General features: G+C 43.4%; 1 protein-coding gene across 1 annotated transcript in view; it reads left to right on the forward strand.

The window, feature by feature from the left end:
• Positions 1-20808, forward strand: part of LOC119169648 (cell adhesion molecule Dscam1) — a 131021-nt gene that overhangs the window by 60340 nt on the left and 49873 nt on the right. Inside the window, 1 exon segment of the mRNA XM_075885701.1 lies at positions 20142-20303. Within this exon segment, the coding sequence (XP_075741816.1) occupies positions 20142-20303 (162 nt within the window).

The raw sequence follows: 20808 nt of genomic DNA on the forward strand, positions 1-20808 counted from the left end.
TGTTTTATAATATATAGACATATATAAACGGGCAGATAAACCGATACGTAATTTCCATTTTATGACATGATCTCAAAGCATACATGCATGTTTTCTAAGATCGTTATGGAACTCAACAAAGTTCTGCAAACATGAGAATGAAAAGAGAAATATTTCTTGTAGGCATACTGCAACGTAAGTGTACAATACTATGAATAGCCTAAGCACGTAAGCCAAGCTTTGAGTGTATACGGCATGCTACGCATGAAAAGAGATAGACACAATGTTTTGTAGCACCGCTTTCTATAGTGTATACGTACGTACAAGAAAATCGAAAGTTCCCGCGTCCTTTTCGTGGGGACCATTACCGGGAGAAACAGCAATTCTAATTTTTCCCGTCTGTTGAGCAGGAGTTTGTTCTTTTGTTACCTTACATTGGAACCTATGTAATTTTAGCCTTCGACAGCAATACTTATATGCCTGTTACAAGCTGAAAATAAGTGTATGCCTTCTCAAAGTAGTGTATGTACTACCCAGAAAGAATTTACAATAATCCTTTATCCAGTAGTATTTGCTCATTTCGATGATTTCAGGCACAATTAGTGCGTTTCAAATGGGTGTTTTTCATTTGGGTACATATTGAAGCTGCTTGTTTACGTTTGAAAGCTAAATTGGCAAGGTATAAAGCAAGACTGCGGTAGCACTGCTTAGCGAAGCTGAACAGTATATAGGCAGCGACCACTAGCTACAAATTCTTAACATTCGTAGACTTAGCTTTATAAGAAGCAAGTAATTGCAATTGGAATGGGAACCACCTTTTGCGGCTATCTTGCGCAAATTATATGAAGACGTACTGTAGATCAGGGAGTGTATTTTTTCATTTATGCTTAGGTTGTAACCGACTGTACGTTTCTTCCTCAGTCCCACCGATGGTAAATTTGCTCAATATATAGGACAATGGAAGACAGCACGCAATGCCTTTCAAAGTGCTTGGCTCCTCACAGAATATTTTACAGCGAAAAAGTTTAGAAATGGACTGAAAATGAACACAGCACTCTGTCTCTTTTGTGACTGTCTCTCACCCGTAGCGCTGTAAAATATTCTACGATGAACATCCACTAACTTGCCCAACTCACGATTCTGCTTGGCTCCTCCTCAGAAGCACTTTTTTGGCCGCTACTGTGACTTGTACTGCCATTTAGCGAATTCGGTCAAAGTTTGCCGCTTCTCTCGTTTCAAAAAGCATAGAAAATAGTGGGATCCAGCACTACCGACATGCACAGCTGCTGTCTAGAAAGTTGGTCGATTTTTGTTCGAAGCCGTGCATTTGTTAACACGCGCTTAAGCATTATTTTATTGCTTTAGAACTGAAGATGGATGTATGAATGAAAAACTTTTATTTAGAACTGAAGAAACAAAGAAAAATACACATATGGGTAATCCATAGCCTTTGTTTCGCAAAAAATTACTCCTAAATACTATTGTTCACTATATTGGACAACGTCCCATGGCTGAGTGACATAAAGATGCAGAAGAACTACCTCACACATTTCCCCGCTGTATTCATAAATGTGCACTTTTCAAGACAATTCATGACAGTAAGGTTACTCTGAGTCTGAGGAGGTATAAGTGAAGTGCATGTTTTCGTGAAACGTTCCTTGATGCGCATAACAAAATTTGACCTGCCAAGGTGAATTATTGTTTGAATTGTGTGAAGTATGTGTAAAAAATTTGCCGCAGACAAAATCAGTGGTGTTATACTCAAAATTATCTGCAGCTGATTTTACACAAGGCTTCAAAAAACTCTTACATGGATAGCTAATCTATTTATAAGACAGAACGTGTCCCTAGCAGAGCTATGAGTACAGTTTTAGCTGAGTACTTGTGGCCTGGCTGTTCTAGCACATCAATTCCTAAGTAAACAGTTGCTCTAAAAAGAAGAGCTTGGATCTGTAAATAGAACTTTCAAAATGAATGTATGAGGAGTTCGATTGATTGATTGATTTGTAGGGTTTAACGTCCCAAAACCACGATATGATTATGAGAGACGCCGTAGTGGAGGGCTCCGGAAATTTTGACCACCTGGGGTTCTTTAACGTGCACCCAAATCTGAGCACACGGGCCTACAACATTTCCGCCTCCATCGGAAATGGTATGAGGAGTTCGAGTTTTAATGAAATAGATTTTTTACGACAAAATCACCTAACAAGACAGAAGCTACCTTTAAGATGAGTGACTTTTTAAAAAGGGCACAATTGTCGTAACGAGGGGGATTCATGATTTCAATCTAACAAGAACTACACGCAATATTTACCTAGCTGTAACAAAAAGCTCAAATTTGAGTTGTCAATAAGGCCATAATCACGAGAAATCCACTCGGCGCATTGAAGCCTTAAAAGCCACTCTTTGGCAATTAGGCGACATAATGCAATGCCTAGCGGCAATTTTTACTGGTAAGGAAGAAACAGTATAGTTTGCATTTTCAGTGACAGCATCCGCGGTTTCCAAACACAATTGAGAGAACGTGACTATGATAAAAGGATAATTAGTAAACAACCTGCTGCCCCTTCGCTGCATATAGGCACCTGCACAGTCTTCCCGTACCTCTCTTGGCAGGTATTCAATAACGAGCCATTTAACACGCGCAATTTCTAATGAAAGGGCAGCTCCACACTAGGAGTACCAACCATAAAGAGAGCGTGGTTCTGGGCGGCCTTCTTAGTTGCTATTCTGTTATATCTTTCTTTCCTACTCTCTTTCTGTCCTTTTCTTCCTTTCCGTCTTCTTTTTTTCGTCTCTTTCTTTTCTATTGTTTCCTTTCATTCTCTATTTTTCTATCTCTCGCGGGCTTCCTCCCTTTTTTCGTTATTTTTAAACATTGTATTGCCTAGGCTTTGCCAAGTGGTGACACCGTACGACAGTCCGGGTCACTGAGGTGCTTCGCACTTATCTTTATCTAGGCTCCCGAAGAACAAGATGAAGAAGACTTCTCCTTGGTGCTAAGCGCGCACGATATATTCTACACATTACAATACTAATCGTGTTTTAAGCCCCGCCACGGTTGTCTAGTGGCTAAGGTACTCGGCTGCTGACCTGCAGGTCGCGGGATCAAATCTTGACTATGGCGGCTGTGTTTTCGATGGATGCGGAAATGCTGTACGCTCGTGTGCTCAAATTTGGGTGCATGTTAAAGAACTCCAGGTGGACTAAATTTCCGAAGTCCTACACTACGGCCTCTTTCATCATCATATGGTGATTTCGGGACGTTAAACCACACATGTAGACATGCAGTGGGTCCTATCCTCACACGTTTTCAAAAAAGTTTTTATCTCGAAACAATGTTAAAATTCTGCTTAGTGTTAGGCATTACTTTTGAATATGCCAATATTTAGAGGCCCTGTAGTCAAGCAATCCCAAAGTAGGCCTTGAAAATTAGTGATATGGCAAATACGTACGTCATCTGTTTACTGGTACTGTGTTAATGCCCTGTGCTGTTGCCTAGTCCTTATGCCGTCGCAATGCAGCGGCTGACGTGGTGGCATTACGATGAAAGCTAAATGCAGAAAGGCTTTTGTATTTAGACTTCCATATTGTTAGAGAGCTCCAGCGGGTTAAAAACACTTGACAATTACTCAACCATACGCCATGTCACATCCTCAGACCGGTGTGTATGCACGTAAACCTCCGGAAATTTTATCTTAATTAGAGCTGTAGAAAAAGGAGGAATAAACGCGTGCATGCGAGCACTGTACAAGAAGAGAAGACGTAGTTGGAAACAAGAAATGGTGTTCGGTCCGGTTTCCTCGCCAATCGATAGTTTTTCTTTACATTGTGGAAACCCATCGTGCGCACACGTCTTCTCCATCGCACGACTTCAGGGAACTTCTACTCGACCGCGTCGTGCTGCGAGCGGCGAGGAATGCAACGGATCGTTACTAATCGGCGTAGACCAGACTCGGCTTCGAACACCGGATCCGATGTATTGCCTCAAGACCAAGCGCTCCGCTTGACAAGCCCAAAACACCAAGCTCCTGCAGGTAGCCAAGTCTCTCATAACAGATCTTACCACAGGCAAGCGTAAGCTCACAGGTATTTACGACCGTTTGTCAGCTAGCAACAGCGGGCTCTCGAAGATTATTGATGCGCTCGAGGAGCACCTAGCTGACGAGGAGCTCGAAGCAGAGTATGCAGTGGCAGCAAGTTATAGCGACGACGCTATCAGCATGCTCGCCGAGATTCGCTGCAATATAGACGGTTTGAGACGCGTGAAGAGTACAGCGGTGACTGCTCCTACGAACGCGACAGAAACTGTTCTTGACGCTATGACCAGAATTGGCCCAATGCTGCCGAACCTTGACTTGCCAACATTTAGAGGTGATATTCACGAGTTGTCGGCTTTCTGGGAGCAGTTTGAACAGACTGTTCATCTTAACAACGCATTATCAACGACGACAAAGTTTTTCTACCTGCAGCATTATTTTGCTGGTGAAGCGGGAGCTGCGATCTCTGGATTCCTGACTTCCAAATCGTGTCACGCCGACGTTATAGATCTACTGAAAGAATGGTTCGGCGATCGTACCAAAATTGTGCAGCACCATCTGTCAGTGATTCGAAATCTTTCGCATGTCAAGTCAAGAAACGACATCCGAAGCCTAAGGCAACTATACGATACTGTGCAGCTCAACGTGCGATGTCTCACTGCAATAAATGTACCAACGGTAACTTTCTTGGCAATGTTGGTCGACATTCTACGACAGGCTTTGCCGTACATTAACGTTCAAGCATATATCACAGCAAAGCGCAGCGAGATTTTAGGACAACATGAGTCTTCTACAAACACGTGAGATCCAGCATTGACAGCTGCAAACTTAGATTCAGAACTAAAATTGCTGCTCATGTTCATACGTATTGAGTTGGAAAGCCGGAATCATCGTCAGCATTTTTCAGGATGACCTCTTATCAAACACGCTCTTGGTCATGAGAGAGGACGAGACGGCAACACAAGCACTGCTTCGGTACTACACAGTGCGTTGTACAAGACAAACGAATGCTTTTTTGCAAATTTACGGAACATGTTACACGCGCCGTAGACGCCAACCTCTTCATCGTTTATAAGAAAAAGAAGTTAGCTGAAGCCAACCGCTGCTACAGATTTAAATCACAAGGTCACCTGGCTCAATCTTGCAAAGTGAAACTCACGTGCTCAACTTGTCATGGAAGGCACGCAACGAGTACGTGTGACTAAATATGTAAGAAACCTGGCTACATCGAAAACGCAACTAGCAGAAGCTTCAGACTGCACATCAGGGACGTCACACTCAGTGATGATATGCAGTAATAATTCCTCAAGTAGTTGGGCAAAGACAGACACAGGAGTGCACCTGCAGATCTTTCGCACCTTTGTCGTCAACGGTAGCAGGTCAAGATACGTTAGAAGGATTTTCGATGGAGGAAGCTGGCGACCATACATCACAGAAGATCTAGCTGGAAAAATGCAACTTGAGCTGCTGGGAGAAACTCGAGTTTCATTTACGACCTGCAACAGCGTTTCCCTAAGTTCTGCAAAAAGACGAAAAAAAGTTGAAGTCTACTGCGGAGCTTACACCATTCTCAAATTGACATTATTCGAGCCATTGTCGTACCAGTTATCTGTGACGACATTCTTTCGCCGACATGTGATGGCTACCTCATACAGTAGTTGCGTCGCGAAAGGAAGGTTATTGCAGACGAAGAGAATATTCTTGAGGTGGAGACTGAGACTGGCATCAGCTTGTTGATTGGAGCTGGCCATCCGTGGAAAGTTACTACAGGAGGAGTCATAAGAAGTACATAAATTCCAGGATTGGTCGCAATCAACACAGTGTTTGGATGGACGCTGCAAGGGCCCAGTCGTCAAAGTGACTCGCTCGGCTGTGACACTAACATCACACTCTGTGTTCTGCAAGTAGAAGCGATCAGCGTAAGCGACGCAGTCTCGCATATTCCCCAATCATTCCGGCAGTTTGAAGCAGCAGCTATCACAGATCCTGGTGAAGCACACTTACATGAGTCGATTGCGAGCTTCCGAGGAACGGCTGACGAGCGAAATGAGAGACACGAAATCACTTAGAAGAAAGATCAGAAACAGCTACTCATAAATGACCGTGTTTTGCAAAATTCAACGGAAGAAAGGTATATTGAAGCGATAGGCCAATTCGTCCGGCAATGCATGGGGCAAGGTCAAGCTGAGATGCTACCTGAGAATGCTACGGTCTATCAGGCTAACTGTCATGCGTCACATCAAGAAGTTGTAAGAGAACACTGACTTCTGAGCTCCAAGTCGTGTTTCACACTTCGTCACCCACTCAAGGCATACCACCCCTCAACTACAGTTTCGATAAAAAGGTGAACCACAAGCCAGAGAGGAGCATCAAGGCGAGCTCTTCATTCACACCATCAACGCATCGAAGACATTTTTAGTTTATTTCACGTGGAGCCCTTTGGTTGTGTGGTTCGTGGGGCAGTTTTGCCAGAAAAGTGAAGTGTTCGTTGCTCAATGTACTTTGAAAGAGCAAGCACAGCTGCGAAGAAACGGAGAAGGGGCAAGTGGAAGCAAATGTGAATGACAAATCAGGACAGCTCACCTACACGCATAGGGACATCAAAGAGCCCTCTCCGATGTTTCCGGTGCAATTTCCTGTAAGACGTTCATCGCAGTCGAAACAACTACGAAGCTTGAAGCCCTCAGGACACTCGCCGTGACAGCAAGAACTTAAGATACCATCAGAAGCAGGTAGCTTACAGGCTGATTTAAGAAAGCACCAATCAAAACTACGGGCGGTTCACCCTGACTAAGCAGTCCGTAGCAGCAGCCTCCAAGTATACGATGCGGTGATTTTCTAGGAACTTTACACTTGCAAGAGCGTTTGACCGTTAAGGCGAATCATACACGTCGACCCTGGTCAAGATGACATAACACGGGCTTGCAGAAGCTTTTAAGATGACCAGTGCAGAAGTATTTCGCGCAAGCATTGTTCAAGCTAAAGCTGTGCAGCTCTGCTGGGGGGCGGGAGTATGTAGAAAAAGGAGGAATAAACGCTTGCAGGCGAGCACTGTACGAGAAGAGAAGTAGTTGAAAACAAGAAATGGTTTTCGGTCTGGTTTCTTCACTGTTCAATAGTTTTCCTTTACAAGAGCAAGGCATCTCTCTCACACTTGTTACAATTTCATTATGCTGAATGGCGTCGGTATTAAATAAACTGCGTTTGGTAGGGAAGCATTTCACTGGCATTTTTAGCGTTCTTCTTCAATCACTTTGATGCTCTCGTGCCACGAGTATTCCCTGTTATGAATAAAACAAAAGAGCTGTGTGAAACGCACCTAGATTGAGTGTTTTTATTTCTGAGATATCTGCCACATTTATAGAAAAAAAGAGATAATTTTAGACTCAATATATGATGCTTCACTGCAAAGCTTTTTTTTTGCAATGTATGTGTTAATGGAGAGAGAGTTATTTTATTAGGCAGCTGCAGAAGTTTGCCTGGCTTTTCACCTCACACGTTACTCCAGGTACCGGGTGATGACTATGATAACTACAATGATAAACACATAATGCATACGGTAACACAAACGCACACCACTATTTACAAAGTTTTATTCAGACATGTGTCCCTAGAGAATGTCAGTAGTGGTTTTGTGGCGCGGAAAGCACTGGAGCTGTTCTGCCATGCACTTATAATATCTCTCAAATCCAAGCTTGTGTTCTGGAGTAGTTCGAAGGCCTGAATCAGGGACTCTCTTTCTCATGCGTATATCGTGCACTAACAGACGACGTCATTTATGTCTCCTGTGACCCTACGTTGCACATGCAATATTGAGTCTGACAGTCTAACTTTATTCCAGAAGTAATTGGTATATGCGAAATTTATTCGGATCTGGTGTAAACGTGTTTTGTCTTGCCTGTCGAGATTTCTGTATTGATACAGAAACACCCAGGAAGAAATTCTTTTGCAAATACGCGTGACTAAAATTTACGAGACTTTTATGGAATAGGCTGTGAGCGCAAATGTACTGGTTTGTGTGTTCATGCATGTATCTGCGGTTGTCTGTGCATGTTTTATGGTGTAAAACGTAACGCATAAAGGCGACACACAAAAGAGGGAGGACACAGGACACGCGCTGATTTAGTCTTTTTCCTGGCTTCTATTTTGGTGTGTTCCCTTTATGCACATCATTTGATACCATGAAGCTAAACCAACTCGCTCAGTTTTGTACGCTGCTGCAGTCTGTACGTGTGTGTGTGAGTGGGTGTGTAAATCTGTGATTAAATGCAAACGCACATCAGTTTCAGACAGGATGAGACAGTGTTAACAAGAAGCATATTAGAGCTCACGTTCTTACCCATACACTGAATGAGGTAGTACCAACCAATAAATGAAGAGCAATATCAAATAAAGCGATCCGATTTCCGATTGCTTAGAAGAAGACAACGCAGCTTATTCGTCCTGGTCACGTGCGCTTCCTCTCAATTATAGTATTTTAAACAACTATAGGACTATCACTTTGAATGATTCGACGAAAGTATATATACTTACGCACTGTAAGCACAAATCTGACTGTCCTTACACCGTGATCGTTCAAAAGCAAAAACAGCATAAGAGTATCATTAGAGCGCCACCATACACCTTTGTTTTGCCACTGGGCGTTATATTCGGTAAATGACAAAGTACGCTCTTGAGCGGGCAGCCACAGAGGTCGTCTTTAATGGTCCGTGCGAAGACATTTTCGAGAGGAAAGGTAATCGAGAAAATGAACGTAACATACTTGAAAAAGCGCTTTCAGACGTTGCCCAAGATGGAGTGCGGCCGAGTGCCCATTATCCGATAAACCACAGTGGCCTTTTCGGAAGTCCACCGCTCTTCTTTATATGTACAATTTCCTATGTGAGTTAGTTCTTGGTTTAGTATTTGTGTTCTCTATTTCACTGTAGTTTGCTTGCCCTGGAAATTCGAGGTCTTTTGTGGGGTCCTTCCTGAGTGAGTTTTCATTATTAACGGTCTCTTGTGCACTTCACGGCATCTGCGCGTTGTGAAAGAGGCATGTTTTCTCTCTTTGGTTTGCGACAGTGTACAGCTGTTCCGGAAGTGTTCTCGAATTCATGAATCAGTCCTTGCATAAACAAAAGCTTTCTTTTTATGCGAAGCTCTTGCAATCACATTAAGGCGCAGAAAACTGCAGTTTTTCGTTGCGTATATGCGTGTGCGTGCTTCACTGTGTTCGTGAGCACACTACCTTGTTTTGGCGTGTGACGTATTCGATATTTGCAATGTATTTCGTCCAATGACGTCATGCGGAAACTTTGTTTACAAAAATGTATGTCTTAAATAATAGAGAGTCCGTGAAGTCAAAAAGAGGGTAGGGGAGAGTCCACATAAGGCTGAAAATAGGCGACCACAGAAAATGCTCAGAATAGCCAGAGCACAAACGAAACCATTTCAAATCATACACTCTTAGTCGTTAGAGTATGTTAAAATTTCAACGTGCTATAATAATTCTGGACTGTCAGCTGATTATCGTGTTAACACAATTCAAGGGCTTTACTCATAATGTCCCGGAATCGTGGCGCCTACGATTCTTCTGAAGAAATTTTTTTGCCGTGTTGTTGTAGATTGCACTACATGAGAAAGACGCAACTGGATATTTGGAAGCACCATGGAAACAAGCGAAAAACCATGGCTCTCAACAAGTATTTGTAGCTATATGTTGCTAGCTGACTATAGTCAGTAGTATTACTATATACATGCGAATATATCTCCTTATATATGCGTTTCTGTGGACCCACAGCAAGCGGATATCTAGCGGTAATATACTATAATTAAAAAGTTTAAAAAGTGCACTGCTCTTGTTCTGGACCACGACAAAAAGCATATCTTAAGCCACTTTACCTTGTTTTGCTGGACTTGATAAATAAACACGTTTCAACCAAGAAGTTCTTGTAATATGGGATGTGTATTTTCTATTTTCTATGTTTAACACTTACTAAAGAAGATGAGACGTGGTACCTGTGCACCTAAAAGAATTAGAAGAATTGTATACATACATACATATATATATATATATATATATATATATATATATATATATATATATATATATATATATAATAAATCCACTCTTTTGTTCTTCCTTTTAGTGAATTTTAAAGAGGCGGGCACAGGACAGGATTTGATACTAGCTTGGACTATTGCATGGAAGCGAATGGGTTCTGTTGGCTGTTTCGGAAACAAAATTAAGAAGGCTGAATCACTATAAACAAGGCATGGCTGTAATCTCCAGCACAAGCTTAGAGTAATCAGGTTGAAAACGCGCTAAATACTGGAAATATTGTGTGGTGGTTCTCGTGCTTCTGCAAGAAAATGAAGCGCCAAAGCAACTTTAAATTGTAGGTCTACAGAACACAAGAGGAATACACACCGCCGAACACTCAATTTTGGGTGGAATGATTACTTTAATAGACAGCACACCAAATATTGAAGAACGAAGATATTTTATGCGGTCTTTTTAGGAGTACAGCGCATACCTTGCTCAAGTGTTTGCGAAGAAAAAAAAACATTTAGAGACAGCGCTTTCAAGGAGGCACCAAGCGTACTGGAATTCAAGGCATTTCTACGTTGACACTACGAATTCGGCTATAGAGCCAGGCATGACAAAATTTTCAATGTAGAAAAAAGATTCTTGAAATACTATTAGCACTAGGTCTAGCTGGCAGGAAAACGCGTTTCCAAAGCGTTGAGAACAAGAAAAGGTGATATAAGGCGGCCTTTTTTCTCGGCCTTATTCTTTCGTTTATGTAATCTTTAATATTCGCTGCAGGGTGGGCCGCCTCGGGCGTTTAGAGCGGGAGTTCTGCATGCACCGTCCCACAGAGCGCAGTGCTTGTGAACTATGTGCATATACTGAGTGTTCTCGGCACCCCGCGTTATATACATAAAATATACCATGTTCCCTCATCATTCTTTTCAGTTTGTTTGCTTTTAAAAAATGTTGTTTTTGTTGGTGCCTGAGCTTTTGCTTAAAAAAAAAATAAACTCTCCGGCGTGACGGAACGAACCTGGCTGTCGCTATCAAAGCGAAAAAAAAAAACACGAATTGCGAAGTTGTTCACGTTGAATGAACGAAATTGTGAATGCCGGAGAAGGACAGAACCTGATGCGGGCTACAGATAATCATTTCCTTCGTGCCCGCAAGGCATGACCAAATGAGAGCGACAGCAGAAAATGTTAGAATGGGGGAGGAGAAAAAAATAAAATGACGAGGGAGTAATTGAAGTCAACTAAGCCTGGTTCCACGCGAAGGACACGAAAACAGTATCCAACGGTGACTTTCTAAAGGAAGTCTAGCAAGAGCGGAGACTCTTTCAACCACTTTAGAAAGATTGCCGTTGAAAAACTGAAGTTGCAGCGCTGTGCTCGGAAGAAGCTGCGTCTCTTACACTTTTCTTGTTTTGTTTAGTAAAGCTTAGCGTTTTTAAATGCGTAGCTGCGTACCACTGTAGTGGAATCTCAGCGCACTGTAACAGAGTAGCTGTCAGATAGACAACGCAAAAAAATATTTCCAGGCCTTATCAATCTTGAGTGCATCCTCGAGTTGAGCATGGATAAAGGAACGAGGGTTGTCATGGAGATGTATCCTTCTTTTCGTTGGACCGCCGGAATGTTTGCATTATTTTCGTTGCGTATTTTTACATTCGCTTTCGTGTGGTTTCAAAGTGCTTTTTTTGAAATATAAGTAGAACCTCTGTAGGAAACCAATAATTGTAGGGACTGCTAACGTGGCAGCAAGAATTAATGTCACTATACAAAGCCCGCTGAGGTTGCAGCGCCCTGCAGGTGACATGCAGTGGGGATATCGGTCTTCTCTTTTAGAGGCGAAACTTTTTATAGAAGCACCCGTTCGTCCCTCGTAGCCGTTGTAGTGTGTAACAAGTATAAAATTTTGACCTCCATGGTGGTGCCGGTGGGAGATTTCCTCTGTGCGTTGTGGAACAATAAAAAATAGCGCTCAATGTACATGCCAATGGCTGCTAATGGGGAATGAGAGACAGCAGCATTTGGCTTTTAGTTGACGCACACGCTGCAATCCCTATTAGCAGTCATTGGCTTGTACATTGAGCACTATCTGACAAGAAAGGGTTGCTACGTTATACGCGCTGGGTGTAACCTCCTTAGTTTTAGAGAGGTTTAGAGAGCGTTGATACGCAGTGCCATGAATCCGATGAACTAGTATATACCACGAGCTCGAGGTGGTTAAAGGTGGGAAGTAGATACGAAGCGCAAGCCGTAAGAAAGTAAAAGTCGAATTCTCCTGTCTCTCATTTCCCATTAGCAGCCATTGGCATGCACATTGAGCACTATCTGACAGGAAAAGGTTGCTACGTTATACTCGCTGGGCGTAACGTTCTTGGTTTTAGAAAGGTTTAGCGAGCGTTGGGCCGCAGTGCCATGAATACAGTGAACTAGATATACCATGAACTCGAGGTGCTTTAAGGTGGGAAGTAGACCCGAAGCACAAGCCGTAAGAAAGTGTGCGTGTGCCACCTCTTGTTTAGTCCTTGGAAAGTCCGCTGGATGGCGGTGCTTCTATATGGGGAATATATGATGAAAAGATGCGAGATGGTGGTACTTGGAGTGTTGAATAGATGGACGAACGAACACACAGACAGATGCATGGATGGACGCATGAACGGACGCAGGGTCGGATACATGGACGAACGCAGGGACAGACGCACGAACAGACGCACGCACGGACGGGCGGATGGACGCATGGATGGACGGAAGCAAGAACGAATGGACGGACGAATGCTTTGCCCCACTCTCCATCATTCACTCCGTGGATATGCTGCCATTTTTTTCTTTTGCTGATCACTGACTGCACCGTTTGTCTTGGTAAACGTTCTGCATAGGAAGTCCAGGAATGAAATTCGCGCCATGTTAACAATGAAATGTACACACCGGCGAAACCCTTTAGCGTTTCGCAGTGTCCTTTTCGCAGCTCATGCTTGAACATGATTAAAAGGTAAAAGCCATCCTTCAGAAGGAAACCACCTCATGCTCCTGGCTCAGAGTGTCAATTCGTCGTCTTGGTGCGTCATAAAATGGTATACGCCTAAAAATTCGGCAACTCCCAGCACTCGCCACTGCTCATAATAAGTGCACTATGAGTAATTGTTTGTCGTCACTGCCTAAAATATTGTGTTTGGTTTAGCAGTTGCGTCAGAACCTCCAACAGAATTTACCAGGACAGTCAATTTTCTAGTCTAAAGCCAGAAATACAACCACAGAACTCTAGGGCAAACCCATCTATATGAAACGTGATCTCTTGAAACATATCTGCAAATTTTTCGTGCTTTCCATACCTCCAGTTTACGAAAAGTGATAAAGGCAACAGTGAGGCCAACGTGCAGACGACGCCGTTAATATAGATAAAACACTTTTCCCTACATGCCGTAGGGAGCGTAAATCCGGCAAACAGGGATAGAGAAGCACCGTAGGGTAAGCTACATTTTCATGCAGTTTTTCGATGACATCAGGCGTGCCAAAACACCCTTCTCTACAGCCTAGTCCTCATAAATGGTATCTATGTAAAACTAATGTGGAGAAACATCTCAGTCAGGTCCTTCTTGTTCTTTCTTTTCTTCTTCTTAATCTCTCTCCAATTGTTTTTTAACAGTAGTTTTGCTGTGGGAAACACCGTCGCAAATTTATTATTTCACTCATCTCTAGCTTTTTCGTAAGTGGAACTCAAACAACCTTTTCTCATACTTCGCCCTTCTTTATGTTCAATTTCTGTCTGGCTTTCTTTTTTTTCCTTCTCAGGACACGGCTTTGATGCGTACGCTTCACAATGCTTTGATTGATTGATTGATATGTGGGGTTTAGCGTCCCAAAACCACTATATGATTATGAGAGACGCCGTAGTGGAGGACTCCGGAAATTTCGACCACCTGGGGTTCTTTACCATGCACCCAAATCTGAGCACACGGGCCTACAACTTTTCCGCCTCCATCGGAATTGCAGCCGCCGCAGCCGGGATTCAAACCCACGACCTGCGGGTCAGCAGCCGAGTACCTTAGCCACTAGACCGCCGCGGCGGGGCACGCTTCACAATGCTGGCTACATTGCACCATACCACCTGTCAGATCTACAAGCACCTTTTTCCTTCGTGTCCTTGCCTTGTTCTCGCGACCTATTTTACATACTCCGAACAAAACAAACCGGACTATTTTTCCTCGAGGCTACATGACCGAAATTCTGCACAACCGAGGTACTTGCTTTTGCGACTGTGCAGCGCCTCTGTCTCGCCTGCCAAGCACCGGTAGCTCCTGCGCGTTCGTTTATATCGCCGAGATTTACTGCGCCGTAAAGCGAGTCCTTCCTACAGGGAACGACGCTGCAGAAAGTAAGGGCGGTATAAGAATAGGCGCCTTGGCCTTGTTTGTGTCTATGGGACACCAGGGACACGCCAGCCCGTTCTCCTTCAGGGTCGTTCTTTCCCTCCAACGCCATCTGCCACTGATAGTCGCGATTCGGGTAGGAACTACATGTGTGGGTCTCACGATGACACTAAGAGACTTGCCGTGTTGGAGAGGTGAGGACAGTGAAAGGAAGGCAAGCCGTCCAACATAGGTACCGGCTGCTTTTTTCAAGGAGTCCCGTTGCCAGCGTACGCCAATCAAGAAGCGCGATAGGAACAATGAAGAGTAATGGCCTCATTGGGGGTCGTATTCGAGAGTACGGGTAAACTAAGCCTGTTTTGGGCCATATTGTGTTTTCTTGCGTCTGCGTGATTCATGGCCTCCGTACGAAAGCATGAGCCAAAACCTCGAAAAGATTGTGGTTTAAGCATGTAGCATATTTATTTATTTATTTATTTATTTATTTGTTTGTTTGTTTATCTATTTATTTGATTAGTATACAGAGATACACAAGGACACGGAGGAAAGAGGGAGAGAGCAAGCTGAAAACTGCCTCCTAAAGGGGCACAACGAAAGACAAGTAAAACAAGGCTTAGGATGCCTAACGCATTGTGGTTTACCATCTCATGGTTTCCACAAACCATTTGTCATTTTTCTTTGTAATAAAATTGAACGACTTTAACTTGCTGAGGTCCACCTTCCCATTGTTCCGTTTTCTGTTTCGTTTTAAGTTTTGTAGCTTCACCATTTTTGTTAGGAGATCTTTTATTTTTCAGCAGGAGGTGTTTCTCGATTCTCCACATCCGTTATGGTAGCCCCCCAGGCAGTTTCGGGATTAATCTTGTGAATAATGCTGTGATCTGAAAAGGCCTTTCGACAACATTCACCTCAAAGCGCGGGTTCCTAGAATCCATGACATTAATAAAGTAAAGGTGCCTTCACTTTTATATAAAGCGCAAATATATGTGCAAGCTTTTGCAAGACCAACAATAACTTACAAGCATGCCACATTTCAAAGTGTTCTTGCCGTATCGCCTCTTCACTGATTGCACCGTATTTCAGTTACGTCCCCCCGAACGGTTCCTAAGCGTGCGCAAGCATTGAATGATATTGGCGTACTCAACAACGAGACACAAATATGTAGAGTAAGCATTGTTGCAACAGATAAGTTCACGATGACTGCCCCAAAAAGCTTGTGCATTCCTGCCGCCGTACGTACCTTCCTACTTGCCTCCATTCATCATCACTGTTCTACATAATGCAGCCTTAAATGAGGCTGGCTTTCTCGCATAACCTAAATGAGTGCTAACACATGTACAATCGCAGTAAAAATCTTGAAGACGACCGGAACGCGGGGCAAATAGTATCATGGAAAAGCGTTAACTGCGCACACGTGTCCTCGTTGCCTTCCCGGCCTCCTCGTTCGCTCGCTTCAGCTACGCGCGAAGGAGAACTTTAACTGCAGGCTGCCGCTTCTGCAGTCACAGTAGAAGCAGCGAGTGATTTGCTCGTAAGAAAAATTAGCGCCGCTTTCTTTAGGTCGAACCACTCGGTCACAGCAATGCTGGTAGGCACCAATCTGGTCCTGTAGCTGTGCAAGGTTTTTCTAAGTTATGTCCAGTGTTCTGTTCTTTTGCAAGTTTTATCCAGGACCTGTACTTAAGCGAGTAAATTATTAACAAATGTAGAAAATTACGTGGCGTAGTCACAGCTGCAAGAACATGTCACCAAGGTGAGCGGAGAAGCATGACCTGGTAACGCGGAAGCGCGAAGAATGGCAAACTAGTGATACTATTGTACAGCCAAGGACGTGTGGAGTGGTGGTTTGCAATTCTCTCCTTCCTGCTCATTGGGCGGTGTGGTAAGACTACCCGCTTTTCGAAGTAAAGCATCTTTTTTGTTCACGTGCGTAAATCCATACGTATGTGCGTCCCTATACGAACGCACCGCAACGCACTCCCCTCGCCGCATGTGTTGAAGCGGTGCCAAGTAGGTCATGCCGCAACTGCGGGTTCACACAACGCCGACTAAATTTCAAGGCGGAAAGGCTGCCGCAGTGACGTCAGAGGGTGGGGGCCCAGTTGCACCGCGAACGCGGCGGAAAGCCTGCGTTTCGTTCACGTTTTAGGAGAACCAACGCTCCCGCTCTCGCAGCTGCTGCGGCTTGATTGGGCCAAATAAAAGATGTGGAAAAATGTCTTACTGAGCATGCTCAGTTGGGCAACTGGGTCCCCAACCTCTGACGTCACCGCGGCAGCCTTTCGGCCTTGAAATTTAGTCGGCGTTGGTTCACATCGATCTCCCCTCGCACGCTTTCCTCGCAGGTGCGCGCTGACATGATTCTCTCCCTCACCCGCAGCACACTCGCCGCTTCGCTCGCAGCTGCCGGCTCCTTGATCCGCTCGCAATATACTTCCCACTCGCTTCACCCTCTCCAACGCCCGCAACACTCGACCACACATCCAGTGAAAACAAGCTTTCGGCTCGTTTATCGGCGATAAAATTTACACAAAACCCAACCCGCCTGCCATGTTTTTGTGTTTCTAACAAACGTTTACTCGAGTAAACGCTACATCGAATTTCACTTCAAGCCATTCTTCCAGCACCCGCATCGACGCCCGTTTCAACTGGGTCAACGCCGTGCGCACCGCTGCTCCTTCGCATCCCATCCTTTCGGAGAGATTGTCCGCATTGTTTCTTTGAAGTCTACTGGTCTGGTGTAAATTCGTTGTTTACGGCAAGCTGTTGAGCTCATAAGCACGCAATGAATGCCCCCTGTGGAGGTTCTCACTGAATGACCATGACACTCATATGTTTTTATACCAAGGGGTTAGTATTTATGTGACCAATTTTCCCCTGCTTTTGTTTGTCCTTAATATTTACTCTTTTTATTTTTTCCCCCAGGTGTTTCTTTCTCCAGTGCAGGGTTACCCACTGAGCATTTATCTTCCAGTTAACCTCCATTTTCTCTCTCTCTTTAAAGATGCAATTAGTGTCAGTCTATGTCTCTATTTATCCCCATTGCATAAATATTAGTATTGGCGATTGCAAGTAAAAACAAAGCTCCTCTTAGAATTTGGAGCGATAGCTACATTTCACAAGATGTACGCTCACGAAAAGCCTTGTTCCGCAAACGTGGCCTTCGTGCTCATCCGAGGTGAAACCAGCATTCTTGAGTTGTGTAAACTCTGCGGGATATCATTCACATATTGATAGAGAATATTGATTTTGATAGAGACATATTGATAGAGAATATTCACATATTGATAGAGAAGTGATTGATGCGTTCGCGCTGGTGTTTATGCTGCGTTTCAGCCCGCTGATCACACGCTTCATTTTACCTCAGTCGCGTTAAGCGAAACATTATAGCCGCAGAGAAAACAAAAAGCGCGCTCCAAGTATGGCTGCAAGTAGGCAGGCACGACGTGCATCGGCGCCTTAGACTTACTTCTAATAAAGAGTGCAGGTGTGTTGATTCCTCCCTTCGTGAGCGCAGAAGTTGGTTTTTGCCTAAGCCCACGCTTGATGTAAAGTTAAATTCACCTCTTCTTTTTCCAAAGTGAGCTAAACTGAGCTACCACTTGACAAACTTGGTATAACCATTTTCAAGCACTGGAAATAATATATGTTTATGCATTTACTTTATGTATTACTTTTTAAATCAAGAGATATTTTGTGATAGCAGATACATCTACATTTGCTACATCTTTTTTGTTTATATTTGACTGTTGTGTGAGTACCACATTTCAAAAGTGTTTTCGACAGGTTCCAACCATACGAGACAATGATCTGTTTGACTACACACGCGTAAATATCAAGCTGTTTCTTATTTATTTGTGTACTTCTATTGGTACATCAGCTCAATTTATATTTATCTGGTTGTCACCTACGTTTGAGAGTTTTCATTACTTTTCTCATTCATATGCGGTGCATAAAATGGCTCGTCTTGCGCGAATGCTGTCTCGGAGAAAAATAATTCCGCGACCTCCTTCATCCCAGAGTGACAATATAATTGAAGGTGCGTCGTCTACGTGTGACGCGCTCACGCCTTCTCGCAGCGCAAACGTATCACTATTTTCAGGATTCGGAGCACGCCTCGCTCCCGGCTATAGTTGGATCGCATTTCGGGAAGCCCTCGGGGACCGAGACCAACACCAATAGCCAAAAGGCTGGTGTAATAAGGTTGTTCGATTGAAAAATGGCCGGCACAACATGCCTGCTCTCTGCATGACCCTCTATTGTGTGTCGCTGTTCTAGCGTGCTCGAAGTAATTGCGCTGTAGGCTGGAACCCTTTTTCATTAACCCCCGTAGAAAACACACCTCCTATATCAATTTACGTCAAGCGGTGGTGAAAAGGGTAAGAACGGAAAGGATGTAAATGACTACAGAAACTGCTGATCACGCCGTTGCGGTAGTGATAACAGTATACTGATATCTTTCTATTGTCACCTCCGTAATTACCTTTTGTAGCTTTGCGATGTTGAGCTTTTATGGCACAGCACTTTCAGCATCAGATGTTTTGGCAACATCTTCTATGCACGTTAGCCTTGACTTCAGCCGTTGTGACGAGCCGACTCCACTTTGTGGTAAAGACGTCCGCTTCTAACCGTGATTGAATATTTGCAGCGACCAATTGAGAATCTAGCTTTTTAAATAGGCCCCGTTTATAGAGTTAGCTTAGCACACTTAAGACTAAAGCACGCAGGATTGTTCATCATTTCTGATATACTCTTTTTTTTATAGCAAGTTCTTTAATATCTTCTTCGGAGAGCTTAAGCTCTGTTTTTAAAGAAGACTTTTGAGGTGTATTTATAGAGTTAGCTTTTTGTTTTAGTGTCAATAAATTATTGTACGCCTAAGCGTTTTGAAATCGTAACTAAGTTCGTAAATGAGTAGTGTTTCATGTCCATATTTTTTAAAAGGCATCCGTCCACAACACAGAAATAAACATTTGTTTTGTACACAATGCGTTACCACTCTCGGATAAGCTTTGTTGTGTGCGGTTGCACATTTATTGTTGCTATCTTGCGCGCTACCTCCCAAACAATTCATAGTATTTTGTCATTACTTCAAATATATAGCTTCGCCAGTGTGAATCACGATAAAAATGGCATGAAACTGGAACCTATGTATTTCCAACTTTAACACTAAAACGCAAATATTTCTTGAACTCGCGGTGCCCCGTCAGAGTTGCGGGCTGCAGACTACTGGCGCCATACTACACGGTTCATATTCAATGTGTTCCGACATGTATCCTAGTTGCCTGTGATGTATGCATATTCTATCTCATTTCGTCAATATCTAGAATGACTTGCTAGACGTATAGCAAGACAAACACCATGAGTATTCATTGAACAGTATTTTTTTCGTTCTGACTCTTTCTCTTTCCTTTCATGCGTGCTCAAGTACTGGTGTTTTATCTGTCCGTGCATTTTGTTTATATATGTTACTGTAGACAAGATTAAATTGCACTACACAATGAACTGTGGATATATAGACGACCATACAGAAATCGTGCATCACTATATAGATCAACAAATTGATTCCTTCCTATGATGCCCCACCTGCAGTATGCTCCATCAATCGAGTAAATAACGTAAAAGTATTGTTTTAGCGTAAAAGTCAGAATTATTATACACGGCTAGGTTGCCGCATAAAAATGACCTGCCTTATCTAACGGTAGTGTTTTTCTTTTCTTGGTTTTTGCAGTGGTGCAGCAGCAATACGAGATTCGCGTTTACGACGACTTCGTAATCCGCATGAACACTGGCGTGCTTCGGTGTCATGTCCCGAACTACGTGAAAGAATGCGTTGTCGTAACGTCATGGGTTCGCAGCGACGGCTTCATCATTTCTGTGCAAGCCATTCCAGGTAAACGAAGTTGTTTACGAAAGGCTAGTAATAATCTAGAGCGAAAACTTAGGTTACTTTTGTCAACAGTGGAAATCTACTTTCAATACTGATGCATGTATTTGGCTCTCTAATCAATTATTTGCACAAAAGGTTATTTTCTCGTTGGAACTGTCGTCGTGTGTTGTGTTTCACCGAGCATGCCTGGTAATTATCTGTATGAATTCTTTAAGAAAGAGTTAACAGCGCATTGATGATAAAGAGAAGCGACTGTATAAGTAGAGGCGGAAGGGGCCCTTTTGCTCTGGTCTTTTTGTACATTTTTTTATCGTCTACGTTGCGCTAACACGTAATACTGAGATCTTTAATCTGAAGCTTCAGTTCTTACCAGCTAATTTTTGCGATTGGGAGCTGAATAACCAAGCGTTTCTTATCTCTTTGAGCTTATAAACTAGGACTATGTATTTCTGATCGCCAGAATCAAATATATCAATAATGAAGTAAATGTGCAGAAAACCAAGAAAAA

Source organism: Rhipicephalus microplus, chromosome 2 (assembly GCF_043290135.1).
Source record: "Rhipicephalus microplus isolate Deutch F79 chromosome 2, USDA_Rmic, whole genome shotgun sequence".
Taxonomy (NCBI): domain Eukaryota; kingdom Metazoa; phylum Arthropoda; class Arachnida; order Ixodida; family Ixodidae; genus Rhipicephalus; species Rhipicephalus microplus.